We start from the raw sequence: 13,928 nt of genomic DNA on the forward strand, positions 1-13,928 counted from the left end.
AGGATTATGAATTTGCTCATGAAGTGACCCTTTAAGTCTGTTATTTATTTTTTAGGGGTTTATTTTATTGTAAGATGTTGGTCAATACCCAATTTCTGCCAGACTGCTTTTCCAGTTTTCCCTGCAATTTTTTGTCAGATAATGACTTCTTACCTCAGAAGCTGTGGTCTTTAGGTTGATTGAACATTGAGCAACTAGACAGATTTGTTTCAGTATTCTGTGTACTTAATCTTTGCCAATGATCAATTTCTCTCTATTTTTTAGCCAATGTCAATACTAATTAGAAATGAAATTCACAGGATAAAACTGCACAAGAGAATAATTCTGCAATAATCCTCTCTCCCACCCTTCACCCCCCCCAAAAAAAAACATGAACAAGATTAGAAGACTTTTTAAAAGAAATAACAGAAGAGGGGCGGCTAGGTGGTGCAGTGGATACAGCACTGGCCCTGGAGTCAGGAGTTTAAATCTGGCCTCAGACACTTAACAATTACCTAGCTGTGTGGCCTTGGGCAAGTCACTTAACCCCATTGCCTTGCCAAAAAAAAAAACAAACCTAGAAATAACAGAAGAGATAAGTGTTAACAAGGACCCAAGGAAAAACAAGGCTTTTGTTCTCTCTGCACTTTTTTTTTAATCTGAAGTGATTTATAAGACTGTTGTGATCCACTTAAGAATTCAAGATGCTGGGGCAGCTAGGTGGCACAGGAGTCAGGACTACCTAGGTTCAAATCCGGCCTCAGACACTTAATAATTACCTAGCTGTATGACCTTGGGCAAGCCACTTAACCCCATTGCCTTACCAAAAAAACCTAAAAAAAAAAAGAATTCAAGATACCTCCAGTTATGCCTATGACTGTAGAAATATGACTAAATACTGTGCCAAACTCTTATGTGGGATTGCATCTATTTTCTGCTTATTGTATCCATTTAAGATGGCCAATTTTTCCAGATATTAGATAATATCTTCAAATATTTTATTTTAAAAATATAAATATTTGAAAACAATTGTTTAGTAAATATACCTTTTTTTCCTAGAATGCTCTGTTTAGCTAAAAGTTACACTATTCAGGAAATGTGCAATTGTTTAGAAAACAAAAAGGGTAAGAAAAAAGATCTAAAGGAATCTATTAAAAATAGAATTATTTAGCTTGGAAATGCAAAGTCTAGAGAATAATTTCACAGGTTATTTTCAAGTTTGTAAGAGCCTATTACATAGATTACTTACATAATGAACAGAAAATGTACACTTAATCTCAATTTTGTGTACCTCATATTAACCACAGAAAATAATTTGCTAACAATAAGCAAATGAGTATATGTTACTGAGAAAGGCTGTGGAAATATTCAAGAACAAGAAATATACTCATTCATTAAATGATTTCAATAAAAACAGGAAATAATTTAGTACATTTTCCCCAGTAATATAAAAATTTATTTTTTTTAGGAATCTGACTTCATTTGTCTTCATGAAATGAACTATATGTTTGAAAATGAAGAGAATACATTATACAATGATAAGGAAAGAACTGATTATTTGAATATAGAAGAAAAAAACCAAGAATCTAATATAGATGAAAGTGAATTCCAGAGAACACTTGGAATTTACTCAACTCTTGAAAATACTGAGTTAGATAAACAGTCCTCAACAATAGATAATATTAGAAGTTCAGATGAAGCAGGAGACTGGGGAAAAGGAGAGCATGAGAGTTTAACAGAGAGTGCTGCCAATCATGAATCTTCAAGTCAAGTTGCCCAAGTGGATCCTCCATCATCTTCCTGGGTTACAAGATGGTTTGGTCTGGGAAGTGAAGAAGTTGAAGAAGAGACTTTTGAATCAGTTGCTGAACCACAACAGAAAATTTCATTTCTCAGTAGAAAAATTACTGGAAATGATGAGAATGACTTAAAGGAGTTAAACATTAACCATCATCTAAAAAAGCATGAGTCAGAATCTACATCAGAGTTTGAACCATGTCCACTGGGACAGGCTGCTCCAGAATCTGAGCTTGAAGAATTATCTGATCATCATTCAACTGCCTGGCTTGATGATGACTTCATAGGATATTTTGGTTTTGGCCAGGATGATCCAGGATTTAAGTTATCAACAAAAGAAAATACTTCACTACTAGAAAATACTTCATTACTACAAGACATTCCCATCACTGTTTCATATGATCAAGAACCCATAGTTCCACATACAGAAAAATTATCAGAAGAGGTATCCAAGACAAATGATTATCCAGGTCCTCAGTCAAGTTGGTTTGATTTGGGTTTCACTAATATACTATACTTTTCATATGCTAAAAAAAATCAAATGACAGCAGATAAGCAACAAAGAGAAGGCAGCAGGGGAGAAAATGATGATGAAAATCTTTCAACAAGTGATTTTGACCTTGATAATAATGAGGAAAGAGAAATAGAGGAAACTGAAGAAATTGAAGATCAAATAAATAAGAAAAGGGTTTTGCAGGAGCCAGGAGGTTCTGATGCTTCACCTTATTGGGAAAAGTTATTGGATAATGCTGATAACCCTTGGAAGTCCAATATTGCAGTTGATAAAACAGAAGAATTATCAGATAAAAGTCAAATCACAGAAAATGTGGAGGATAGATCAAAAACCAAAAACAGTCAGTCAGGTTGGTATGAAAATAAGAATCTAATCTACTTTCTAAAATATTAGAGGAAAAAAAATTTCAAGAATCTATTATTTCCACAAGAACCCTAAACATTATTTATCACCTTCTTTTGTATTTTAACTTACTTTAGGGCTAATGTTTGCTGGTAAATACTTTATAAATATTGTAATTTCATTTGATCCTCATAACAGCTCTAGGAGATAGGTGCTCTTGTTATCCTCATTTACAATTGAGGAAACTAAGACATATCAAAATTAAGTGACTTTCTCTCAGTCATACAGCTAGTGACTGGGGCTGGAATTAAACTCAGGTTTCACTGACACTAGACCTATAACTCTATCTACTGCACCTCTTACTTTATAACTTAATGATATAAAAAAATTTGAACAGAAAAATGACATTTGAAATATTAGTTTCCTTTTTTCATTGATTATTATGAAAAAAGTATTTATTAAATGTCTCTTAGGTGCCAAGCACTAAACTTAGTGTAAGAGATACAAATACAAAAGCAAAAATAGCCCTTACCTTTAAGGAGCTTACATTCTAATATAAAGAAACAATATATTTGAGATAAGGAATATTTTGCTTTCAAAATCTACAGGACTTAAGAATGCAGCCATAGAGGAATAGATTGACATATTTTATCCAGTAGCAACGGCTATATTAATTTGATTATGCTTCCAGACCTGGAAAGGGGCAGGAGTAAAGTGGTGGGGGAGTAGTCCCTGTCTAAATATAACTAAAGAGAATATAAATAACACCTGACTAAAACTTAATATAAAGAGGACTAATATAGATTTATAGCAGTGCCTAATGTGTAAGAGAAAAGTTACCTTTTCTTTTTCATTTTCAGACACTAAAACGAAATATAAGGAGGAATCCCAATGGCAAAAAGTAGAAAAATATACATCTTCCACTCTTGAGAGAAACAGAGCTAAAGGTAATACAAGTGATGACTCTTCTCATAATAAAGCTAATGATGATGTTTACATTCACCAAGATTTATCAGGAATCATTTCAGAATCAGAAATAGAATATGTACAGGTAGCTGTGGATCTGGAGTTAAGAAGACCTGAGTTTAGGGGTGGCTAGGTGGTGCAGTGGATAGAGCACCGGCCCTGGAGTCAGAAGTACCTGAGTTCAAATCTGGCCTCAGACACTTAATAATTACCTAGCTGTGTGGCCTTGGGCAAGTCACTTAACCCCATTTGCCTTGCAAAAAAACAAACTAAAAAAAAAGAAGAAGACCTGAGTTCAAAACCTAACTCCAATACATCCTGGCTGCCTGATGCAAGAAAGTCATTTAATTGCTGTCTGCCTCCAGTTTTCTCTCATCCTGTAAGATGGAGATAATATTAGCATCTACCTCCCAGGGTTGTTGTGAGGATCAAATGAGATGATATTTGTAAGGTATATGCAAATTATATATTATTACTATTTTAATTACTGTCATTGTTATTATTATTAATTGATATAAAATAACTATTTGGTTTCTGGAGGTTCCTATTCTAATGGGAAAAAAGTAGTTTTGAAAGAAAATAATGATTTCCTCTTTTGAGTGAAAAGTCTACAGGTATTCAAGGTATTGAAATTATACATAGAAGTAGAATTCAAAACCACTTGTAGTTTCAAACTCCAAGTACATTAATATAGTGAATAATGAACTCAAACAATTTAAATAATGCTGACTTATCATTTTGATAAAAAAAACCTGAAAAAGAAAAAAAAACAAATTATAATGAAACCTGTCAGTCAGATGCTCTCTGAGATCCCTTTCCTCTTCCATCTGTGATCCTATGTTACTCATTTTTTCCTATGAAAAACCAGTATATTTTACATAAATCTTAGAAGATATTTTTCCCTCTAGATTAAAGGTGCTAATAAAACTAAATTGCATAAGTATCAATAATCAATAATCAAGAATATATCAGTTTTCTTTTGGTAAATACCAGTTAATAATCCCTGTCTTTTTCAAGTATCATGATTATGATGTTGACTTCAGAAAACCAGATATATGGAGATAATAGTGAAAGTACTGGCAAGTATTCAAAGGATTTAACTAGCGTCTACCAGCAAAAATGCATTTTTTACCATTGTTTTACCAAGTAAAACAATTCTTTAAAGCAAAGGTTACATACAAAATCAATAAAATCTCCCACTCAGAGAGGCTTTGAGAAATAGTGGATAAAGAACCAAATTGAGTCAGGAGGCCTGGGATTCAAATCCTTCCACTGACATACAATAGCTGTATGACTATGGCAAAAACCACTTAAAATTTCATTGCCCAAATAAAGAGTTAGTAATTATAACTTTAAATGGGAATGGGATGAACTCTCCCTTAAAATGTAAGCAAATAGCAGGCTGGATTAAAAACCAGAATCCTACAATATGTTGCTTACAAGAAACTCATTTGAAGCAGAGAGATACCTATAGAGTAAAGGTAAAAGATTGGAGCAAAATATATTTTGCTTCAGCTGAAGTAAAAAAAGCAGGGGTAGCAATCCTTATCTCAGATAAAGTAGCTGCAAAAATAGATAGCGTTAAAAGAGATAAGGAAGGAAACTATATCCTCCTAAAAGTATAGACAATAAAGTGATTTCAATACTGAATATGTATGCACCCAATGGAATAGCATCCAAATTCTTAGAGGAGAAGCTGAAAGAACTACAGGAAGACATAGACAGCAAAACTCTTCTAGTGGGAGATCTCAACCTCCCACTCTCAAATTTAGATAAGTTGAATCATAAAATAAACAAGAAAGAAGTTAAGGAGGTAAATAGTTTGTTAGAAAACCTAGATAGACTTATGGAGGAAATTGAATGGGGATAGAAAGGAATATACTTTTTTTCTGCAGTACATGGCACACAAAAATTGACCATGTACTAGGGCATAAAAACCTAATAATTAATTGCAGAAAGGCAGAAATAGTGAATACATCTTTCTCAGATCATAATGTAATAAAAATCATATGCAATATTGGGCCAGGGAGATACAGAACCAAAACTAATTGGAAACTGAATAACCTCATTTTAAAGAATGAGTGGATCAAACAACAAATTATAGAAAGAATTAAATATTTTATCCTAGATAATGACAATAATGAAACAACATACCAAAACCTATGGGATTCACTCAAAGCGGCTGTCAGGGGATATATATTATATCTTTAAATGCTTACATGAATAAGAGAAAGAAGAAATCAATAAACTAAATATGCAACTAAAAAAATTAGAGAAAGAACAAATTAAAAAACCCCCAATTAAATACCAAATTATAAATTCTAAAAATTAAAGGAGAAATTAATAAAAGCAAAAGCAAAAAAACCTATTGAATTAATAAATAAACCCAAAATTTGGTTTTGATAAACCTCTGGTCAATTTGATTTAAAAAAAAAGAAAGAAGAAAACCAAATTGCTAGTATCATAAATTAAAAAGGTGAACTCGCCACCAGTGAGGAGGAAATTAAAGTAATAATTCAGAATTATTTACCCAACTCTATGCCAATAAATTTGACAATTTAAGTGAAATAGACAAATATTTGCAAAATTATAAATTGCCCAGGTTAAATAAAGAGGATATTAAATACCTAAACAACTCTATCTCAGAAAAAGAAATTGAACAAGCCATCATTGAACTCCCTAAGAGCTTGATGGATTCACAAGTGAATTCCACCAAATATTTAAGTAACAGTTGGTTCCAATTCTATATAAACTCTTTGGAAAAATAGGGAAAGACAGAAGTCTACCTAATTTTTTCTGTGATACCAATATGGTGCTGATACCTAAACCAGGAAGAGTTAAAACAGAGAAAGAAAATTATAGACCTATACAGATGCAATGAATATAGATCAATATAGATGCAAAAAATATTAAATAAAAATTTTGCAAAATGATTATAACAAGTTATCACTAGGATAATACATTATGACCAAGTAGGATTTATCCCAGGAATGCAGGATTGGTTCAGTATTAGGAAAACTGTTAATATAATTAATTATATCAACAACAAACCTATCAGAAATTATATGATTATATCAATAAATGCTGAAAAAGCTTTTGACAAAATATTGCACCCATTCCTACTAAAAACACTAGAGAATGTAAGAATGAATGGACTGGGTAGACTAGGTGGCGTAGTGGATAAAGCACCGGCCTTGGAGTCAGGAGTACGGTGGGGTCAAATCTGGTCTCAGACACTTAATAATTACCTAGCTGTGTGGCCTTGGGCAAGCCACTTAACCCCATTTGCTTTGCAAAAACCTAAAAAAAAAAAAGAATGAATGGACTGTTCCTTAGAATATTAAGCAGTATCTATCTGAAACCATCAACAAGCATTATATTCAATTGGGGATAGGCTAGAGGCATTCCCAAGAAGATCAGGGGTGAACCAAGGATGCCTATTATCACCACTACTATTTAATATCATATTAGAAATGTTGGCTTCAGCAATAAGAGAAGAAAAAGAAATTGAAGGAATTAGAATTGGGAAGGAAGAGACAACACTCTCACTCTTTGCAGATGACATGATGATATACCTAAAGAATCCCAAGAAATCATCCAAAAAACTACTGGAAACAATTAACAGCTTTAACAAAGTTGCAGGATATAAAATAAACCCTCAACTTTTCTATATATATATGACTAGCAAGATACAGCAGGAAGAGCTAGAAAGAGAAATCCTATTCAAAGTAACCTCAGACAATGTAAAATATCTGGGAGTCTATTTGCCAAGGCAGACTCAGAAACTTTTTGAAAACAATTACAAAACACTTCTCACACAAATAAAATCAGATTTAAATAACTGGGCAAACATCAACTGCTCATGGATAGGTCGAACTAATATAATAAAAATGACAATTCTACCAAAACTAAACTACCTGTTTAATCAAAATTCCAAAAAGTAATGAATTAGAAAATGTAGTAAGTAAATTCATATGGAGAAATAAAAAGTCAAGAATATCCAGGGATTCAATAAAAAAAGTGCAAAAGAAGGTGGCTTAGCCCTACCAGATCCAAAGTTATATTATGAAACATCAGTTATCAAAACTGGTATTAGCTAAGAAATAGAGTGGTAGACCAGTGGAATAGACTAGGTGCAATCTATCTGCTGTTTGATAAACCCAAAGAGTTCAGCTATTAGGATAAAAATTCTCTCTGATTAAAAACTGCTGGGAAAATTGGAAGTTAGTATAGAAGAAACTTAGATTAGACCAACAGCTCAAACCCTATACCAAGATAAGGTCAAAATGGATACAGGATTTAGACATAAAACACAATATTATAAGCAAACTAGAAGATCAAGGAATAGTTTACCTGTCAGAGCTATGGAAAGCGAAGCAGTTTATGATTAAGGAAGAGATGGAGCACATCACTAAAAACAAACTAGATGATTTTTGATTACATTAAAATAAAAAGCTTTTGCATAGACAAAACCACTGTAAACAAGATCCAAAAGAAATGTAGTAAACTGGGAAACAATCTTTACAACTAGTATTTCTGATAAAGGACTGATTTCTAAAATATAGAGAGAACTGAGTCAAATTTTTTTTTAAAAAAGGCCATTCCCTAATTGACAAATGGTTAAAGGATATGCAAAGGCAATTTACAGATGAGGAGATCAAAGCCATCCATAGTCATATGAAAAACTTCTCTAAATCATTACTTATTAGAGAAATGCAAATTAAAGCATCTCTGCCGTACCACCTCATACCTCTCAGACTGGCCAATGTGACCAGAAAGGACAATGATCACTGCTGGAAGGGTTGTGGGAAATCCGGGACACTAATATAATACATTGTTAGGTGGAGCTGTGAACTCATCCAACCTTTCTGGGGAGCAGTCTGGAACTATGCCCAAACGGCAACAAAAATGTGCATACCCTTTGATCCAGCTATATCACTACTGGGTCTATATTCTGAAGAGATGATGAAAAAGGGTGAACACATCACTTGTACAAAAATATTCATAGCAGCCCTGTTTCTGGTGGCAAGGAATTGAAAATCAAGTAAATGTCCTTCAATTGGGGAATGGCTTAGGAAACTGTGGTATATGTATGTCATGGAACACTATTGTTCTATTAGAAACCAGGAGGGACAGGAATTCAGGGAAGCATACAGGGATTTGCATGAACTGATGCTGAGTGAGATGAGCAGAACCAGAAAAACATTGTACACCCTAACAGCAATATGGGGGTGATGATTAACCTTGATGGACTTGCTCATTCCATCAGAGCAACAACCAGGGACAATTTTGGGCTGTCTGCAAAGGAGGATACCATCTGTATACAGAGAAAGAGCCATGGAGTTTCAACAAATTTCAAGGACTATTCCCTTTAATTTAGGGAAAAAAAACTGATAACTTATCTGATCTTGCTATCTCTTTTACTTTATGTTTCTTCCTTAAGGATATGATTTCTCTCTCATCACATTCAATTTGAATCAGTGTATGCCATGGAAACAATGTAAAGACAGGCAAATTGCCTTATGTGGGGGGTAGGGGGAGGGAAGTAAGATTAGGGGAAAAATTATAAAACTCAAAATAGATAAAATCTTTTAAAAAAAATTTCATGGCCCAGGCAACATTCTAAGATTCTAGCATAAGTTATAGACCAGATGTTGACCTTCATTTGTAGAGGGAGGCTCCTTATACACACTGGTCCAATACCTGCCTTAGCCACCCCCCTCAAAAAAAAAAAACAAGCACAAGGTTTTTCATATATGGATTAAATTCCCTTTGTAATCCTCTTATAGTGTCTTCTTTATGGGAATAATTTCTTCTAAAGAAGCAAAGAACAGATTGTATTTCAAATCATTGAAAATATTCTTGATGACCAAAAGTTATAAAAGTAAATAATAGTATATTCTGGCTCTACTTTTACAAAAAAGGAATTTCAATATTTAAGCATTTCCTTGAATGTATGATGTTATAAAGAAGTTCATTCAAGCAGAAATTAAGTTCTGAGATTTAACTTATTTAGCCCTTTGATAGAAGAGAGATAAATTAAAGGCTAAATTAAAATAAATAATTAAATATATAATTCAATTTATATTTCTATTATATATTATATATTATATTATAATTTAATTAAATAAATAATTAAAATAAATGAAAAGATAAATTACTAATTTAGATTATTGTTGTTCAGTCATTTCAGTCATCTTTGACTCTTCATGGCCCCATTGGGGTTTTCTTGGCAAAGATACTGGAGTGGTTTGCCATTTCCTTTTCTAGCTCATTTTATAGATTAGGAAAATGAGGCAAACAGGGTTAAATGACTTGCCCAAGGTGAAATAGCTAGTTAATGTTTGAGGCTAGATTTGAACTCAAGATGAATCTTTCTGACTGGCAGTCTATCCATTTTACCACCTAATTGCTCATAATTTAGCTCTTTAAAAAAGAGGCTCTAAATAATGATTTATCTTTCCATATTTAGATATCAAAGTATTAAGGGACTTCCAGCTTCATTTAAAAATATATAGTCAAAAAATATATATAGTCAATATTTTAATAAAGAGGAAATATATAATATCACTTGCCCAAGATCAGATAGTGAGGTTTAACCAGGTCTTTTTGACCCAGAGTCCACTTTCTGCCCACAGTTGAATTTTACTGCCTTTAAAGAGCATTAAGAGTTATACATAATATAAATCACTTAGGAAATTATTAAATCACCTTAGGTAGCTCTCTAGTACTTACTAACCCTGTTATTTCCTCCATGTGAATATTTACAATGACAATGCAGAAGACAAATCATTCAAAACTGCCCATCCTATAGGATTCTTGCCACATCCTTTGAACACATCACAGAGGGTGCTCCTATTCTTGACTCTTGACTTTGGGTAAACACCAGTGGAATATAAGGGTAATCTTTCAATTATTTCTTGCTCTTGTTATATAACTGGTTAATCATTTTTTCCCAGTCATATAGTTCTCTAATGACATCTTTAGGACGCTTCCATCTTTTAGTTATCTGATGACATCTTTAGGGCTCTTCTATCATTCATTTTCACTTTTGTGATGTGTTGTAGCCTCTTCACATCCACCATATACTTCTCCATTACTCTGGGTAATTTTCAACTCAGTCACTCACTCACTAACTCACCAGATGATAAGACATTACCAGAAGAATATTCAAGTACTACCAAGTGGATATGATCTCACCAATTTGTATATTCCTTCCAAGAAGTGTTGCCATAGGTAAAATTTTGGGCTTGAAAGAGAGGAAAACCTGAGTTCAAATCCAGCATCACACCCTAACTGTGTGATTCTGGAGAAGTCACTCAACTTTTGTTTTTCTATTTTCTCAATTGTTAATATGGGTATATGCCAAAAAATGGGTAATAATGCCAATAATAGCAGCACTTGCCTCATAAGATTCTTGAATTTTTTAGTAGGTACTTAATAAATTCATATTCCCTTCTTCTTCCCCTTCCCTTTTAGGGATACAGATCACAGCCCATCCACATCTGTCAGTCTTGTTCAGCTCTTGTTTATGTCCTACAAATTCACCCAGGGGAATCCACTAAGTATAAGTGAGACTTTTTTTGCTTTCTCCTGTGGAGATGCCACTGGAGTTCTCATGTTATGCCCTGTCAATCATTCTCCATTTCTATGTGACTAGTCCATCTTTGGTTGTATTGTGCATTTCTCCCATATATTTTGCTTCTGTTCTTCTTGGAAACTCCTCATTGGCTATATTTAGTAGCCTATTCACATCCAATATTCCTTTCTCTACTGTTGTCCTCTATTACTCAGTAATCATTTTTTGTTCATTTTTTTGTGGTCATACTATACCATAAGTCAAATACTGGCATTAAAAATATGAGCCTTTGTTTCTGGGAGTATGAATTTGTATTATTATACCTACTCTTCAATTTCTTGAAGATAATTAACCTACTCACCTTCTCTTGCTTAATTCTGGATTCAATTGAATATTAATTTATGCTTCCTTTCTTGGATATGCACATGTTGGATCAGCTCTGTGAATTGCTCATTCAATTGACAATTATAGTCTGAACTATAGAAATTCAACATTTACTTGTTTTTTCCTGTGTGTGTGTATATTTGTCAGGCTCTTTAAAATGATTGTGAACCTCATTTAGGAAGCTCTGTAGTGTTCTGATGTTTGATGTAATCAGCACAAAGTCATCCATAGATAGCAGTAGTCATCATCTGTAGGAAGGCAGTTAGTTTTTTTTAAATTTGGATGCTACACTAGATGTGGCAAACAGCTTTGGAAAACATGCCATCCTATTTTATGCATCAATTGATCCTGATCATAGGTGTGTGATTAATGTTGTATGGGTTTAGTATGTGTGGAAGATACTTCATCATAGGAAAGTTAATAAGGTAGAATTTGTTTTTTGTAATCAGCAAAGTAAGATCTTATATTCTCTATATTTTTTGTTCAATTGTTTGACTATATAGATGTGGACTACTGGAGAATGTAATTTGCTAAAACCTGTCTATTTCCTTTTCATGCTTTCATCTAGTATAAGATCAATAATATGTGTAGATTATCACCATAAAAATTTTGTAGAGATGGGAAAAGTAGACACATGGGTCAGGGGTAATTGATATTTTGTTGGCTATGTTTTTTTTGGGTAATAATAATCATGGAATTATAAGATGCTAGATTAGTAGCTGGAATATATCTGAAAGGTCATCAATTCTACCTTATTCTCATTTTACAGATGAGGAAATTGGGCTGTAAACTTGCACAGGATCACAGACTTAAGTGTCTGAGATAGGATTTGAACCCAGGCCTTCCTAATCCCAGTCCAATTTCCAATTCATGTTTCTAAATTTTTGTTAAAAGTACATTTTTTTATACACTCATTTTCAGAAATACTTTGAGAAAAGGTATTCAACAATGCCCTCAAAATTAAATATATTTCCATGTACTTTGTTTTTAATACAGCTACTTTTCCTAATTTTTTCTTTAATATAATTTACTTTTCTTCATATAGCATTCTTAGAACTGCTGTTAAAATTCAAATTTTGTGGTCAATATCCCTTGTGGCAAAAAATAATTTGTTATAGGAATCTTTTTCTTTTTTTTTTAGGTTTTTGCAAGGCAAATGGGGTTAAGTGGGTTGCCCAAGGCCACACAGCTAGGTAATTATTAAGTGTCTGAGACCGGATTTGAATCCAGGTACTCCTGACTCCAGCACTGGTGCTTCATCCATTGCACCACCTAGCTGCCCCTATAGAAATCTTTATAGATTTTTTAAAATATATATTTGGCTGGGGTTTTGGTCCTTCAATTTTCATGCTTAAAGGCCTCAGTAAATCTGTTCTCAAGTTTTGTTTTGTTTTGTTTTGTTTTGTTTTTGCAAGGCAGTGGGGTTAAGTGATTTACATGAGGTCATACAGCTAGGTAATTAAGTGTCTAAGGTGGACTTTGAGCTCAGGTCCTCCTGATTCCAGGGCTGGTGCTCTATCCACTGCACCACCTAGTTGCTCCTCAAGCTTTCTTAAAATTTATTTTTCCCCTCTCCTGCTTTTTGCTGTTTTATAAGATGATAATATTCAAATCTTCCAACATTTTCTTTCTTGAGAATCTGTAATGGAGTTGTCCTTGGCTGCCACATCATTCAACTTGTCAAGCTAAGATTTTTTAGATTTTTTTTTAATCTTCTTACTATGGCAATTGATATAGTAAACTTTTTCCCAAGGAAAGTGTTATAATCTACATATTGATTCCATTATAACACATTTCTTAACTGGGAGTAAAGATTATTTGAATGGATTAGTTTGAAATTTGCTTTGTTCTTTTTCTCAGTTTCATTCCTTTTCCTACTTTTGTATATATTTTGATCTTTTCTCAATGAAGTTGGTGATTTAGCATTACACAGAGTGGATGTAGGACTAATTCCTACATCAGTAATAAATTGATTCCTGTCTGTTAAAATATAATCAATCTCATTTTTGATAATAGTATAATACTCACCATGATCATGATCTTTTCTGGAAAAAATATTCATAAGCTTCTGGTGTGATGCTTATGCATTGGCCTTTGGCTTCCCTTGTTTCTTACTCCTGAAACAATATTTTTCAAGGTCAAAATATATGCTGATTAATTCACATAGTTTTATTATATGCAGCTGTTCCCACATGTTAATGAGATCACTGTGTGTGTGTGTGTGTGTGTGTGTGTGTATGAGTCTGTAGTGATCAATCCTCTTTCTTCAGCTTTCCTATAGAGAAATTCTATTAATTCCTAGAAGTTTGTGAGAAGGGGGCTATACTTTCATTAGAATTTTTTTCATACAATTTTTGCCTCTTATTC

At 33.2% G+C, this 13,928-nt stretch overlaps 1 protein-coding gene across 4 annotated transcripts in view; it reads left to right on the top strand.

Moving 5' to 3' along the window:
• The window catches only part of MIA2 (MIA SH3 domain ER export factor 2), a 135,238-nt gene that overhangs the window by 22,842 nt on the left and 98,468 nt on the right, over positions 1 to 13,928 (top strand). For 3 of the 4 annotated variants that reach the window (XM_074213431.1, XM_074213427.1, XM_074213429.1), the window contains exons 4-5: positions 1,448 to 2,639; positions 3,493 to 3,579. In XM_074213431.1, the coding sequence (XP_074069532.1) occupies positions 1,448 to 2,639; positions 3,493 to 3,579 (1,279 nt within the window). The remainder of the gene's footprint in view (positions 1 to 1,447; positions 2,640 to 3,492; positions 3,580 to 13,928) is intronic. The other variant, XM_074213430.1, reaches the window with a different exon arrangement.

Source organism: Macrotis lagotis, chromosome 1 (genome assembly GCF_037893015.1).
Source record: "Macrotis lagotis isolate mMagLag1 chromosome 1, bilby.v1.9.chrom.fasta, whole genome shotgun sequence".
NCBI lineage: Eukaryota > Metazoa > Chordata > Mammalia > Peramelemorphia > Peramelidae > Macrotis > Macrotis lagotis.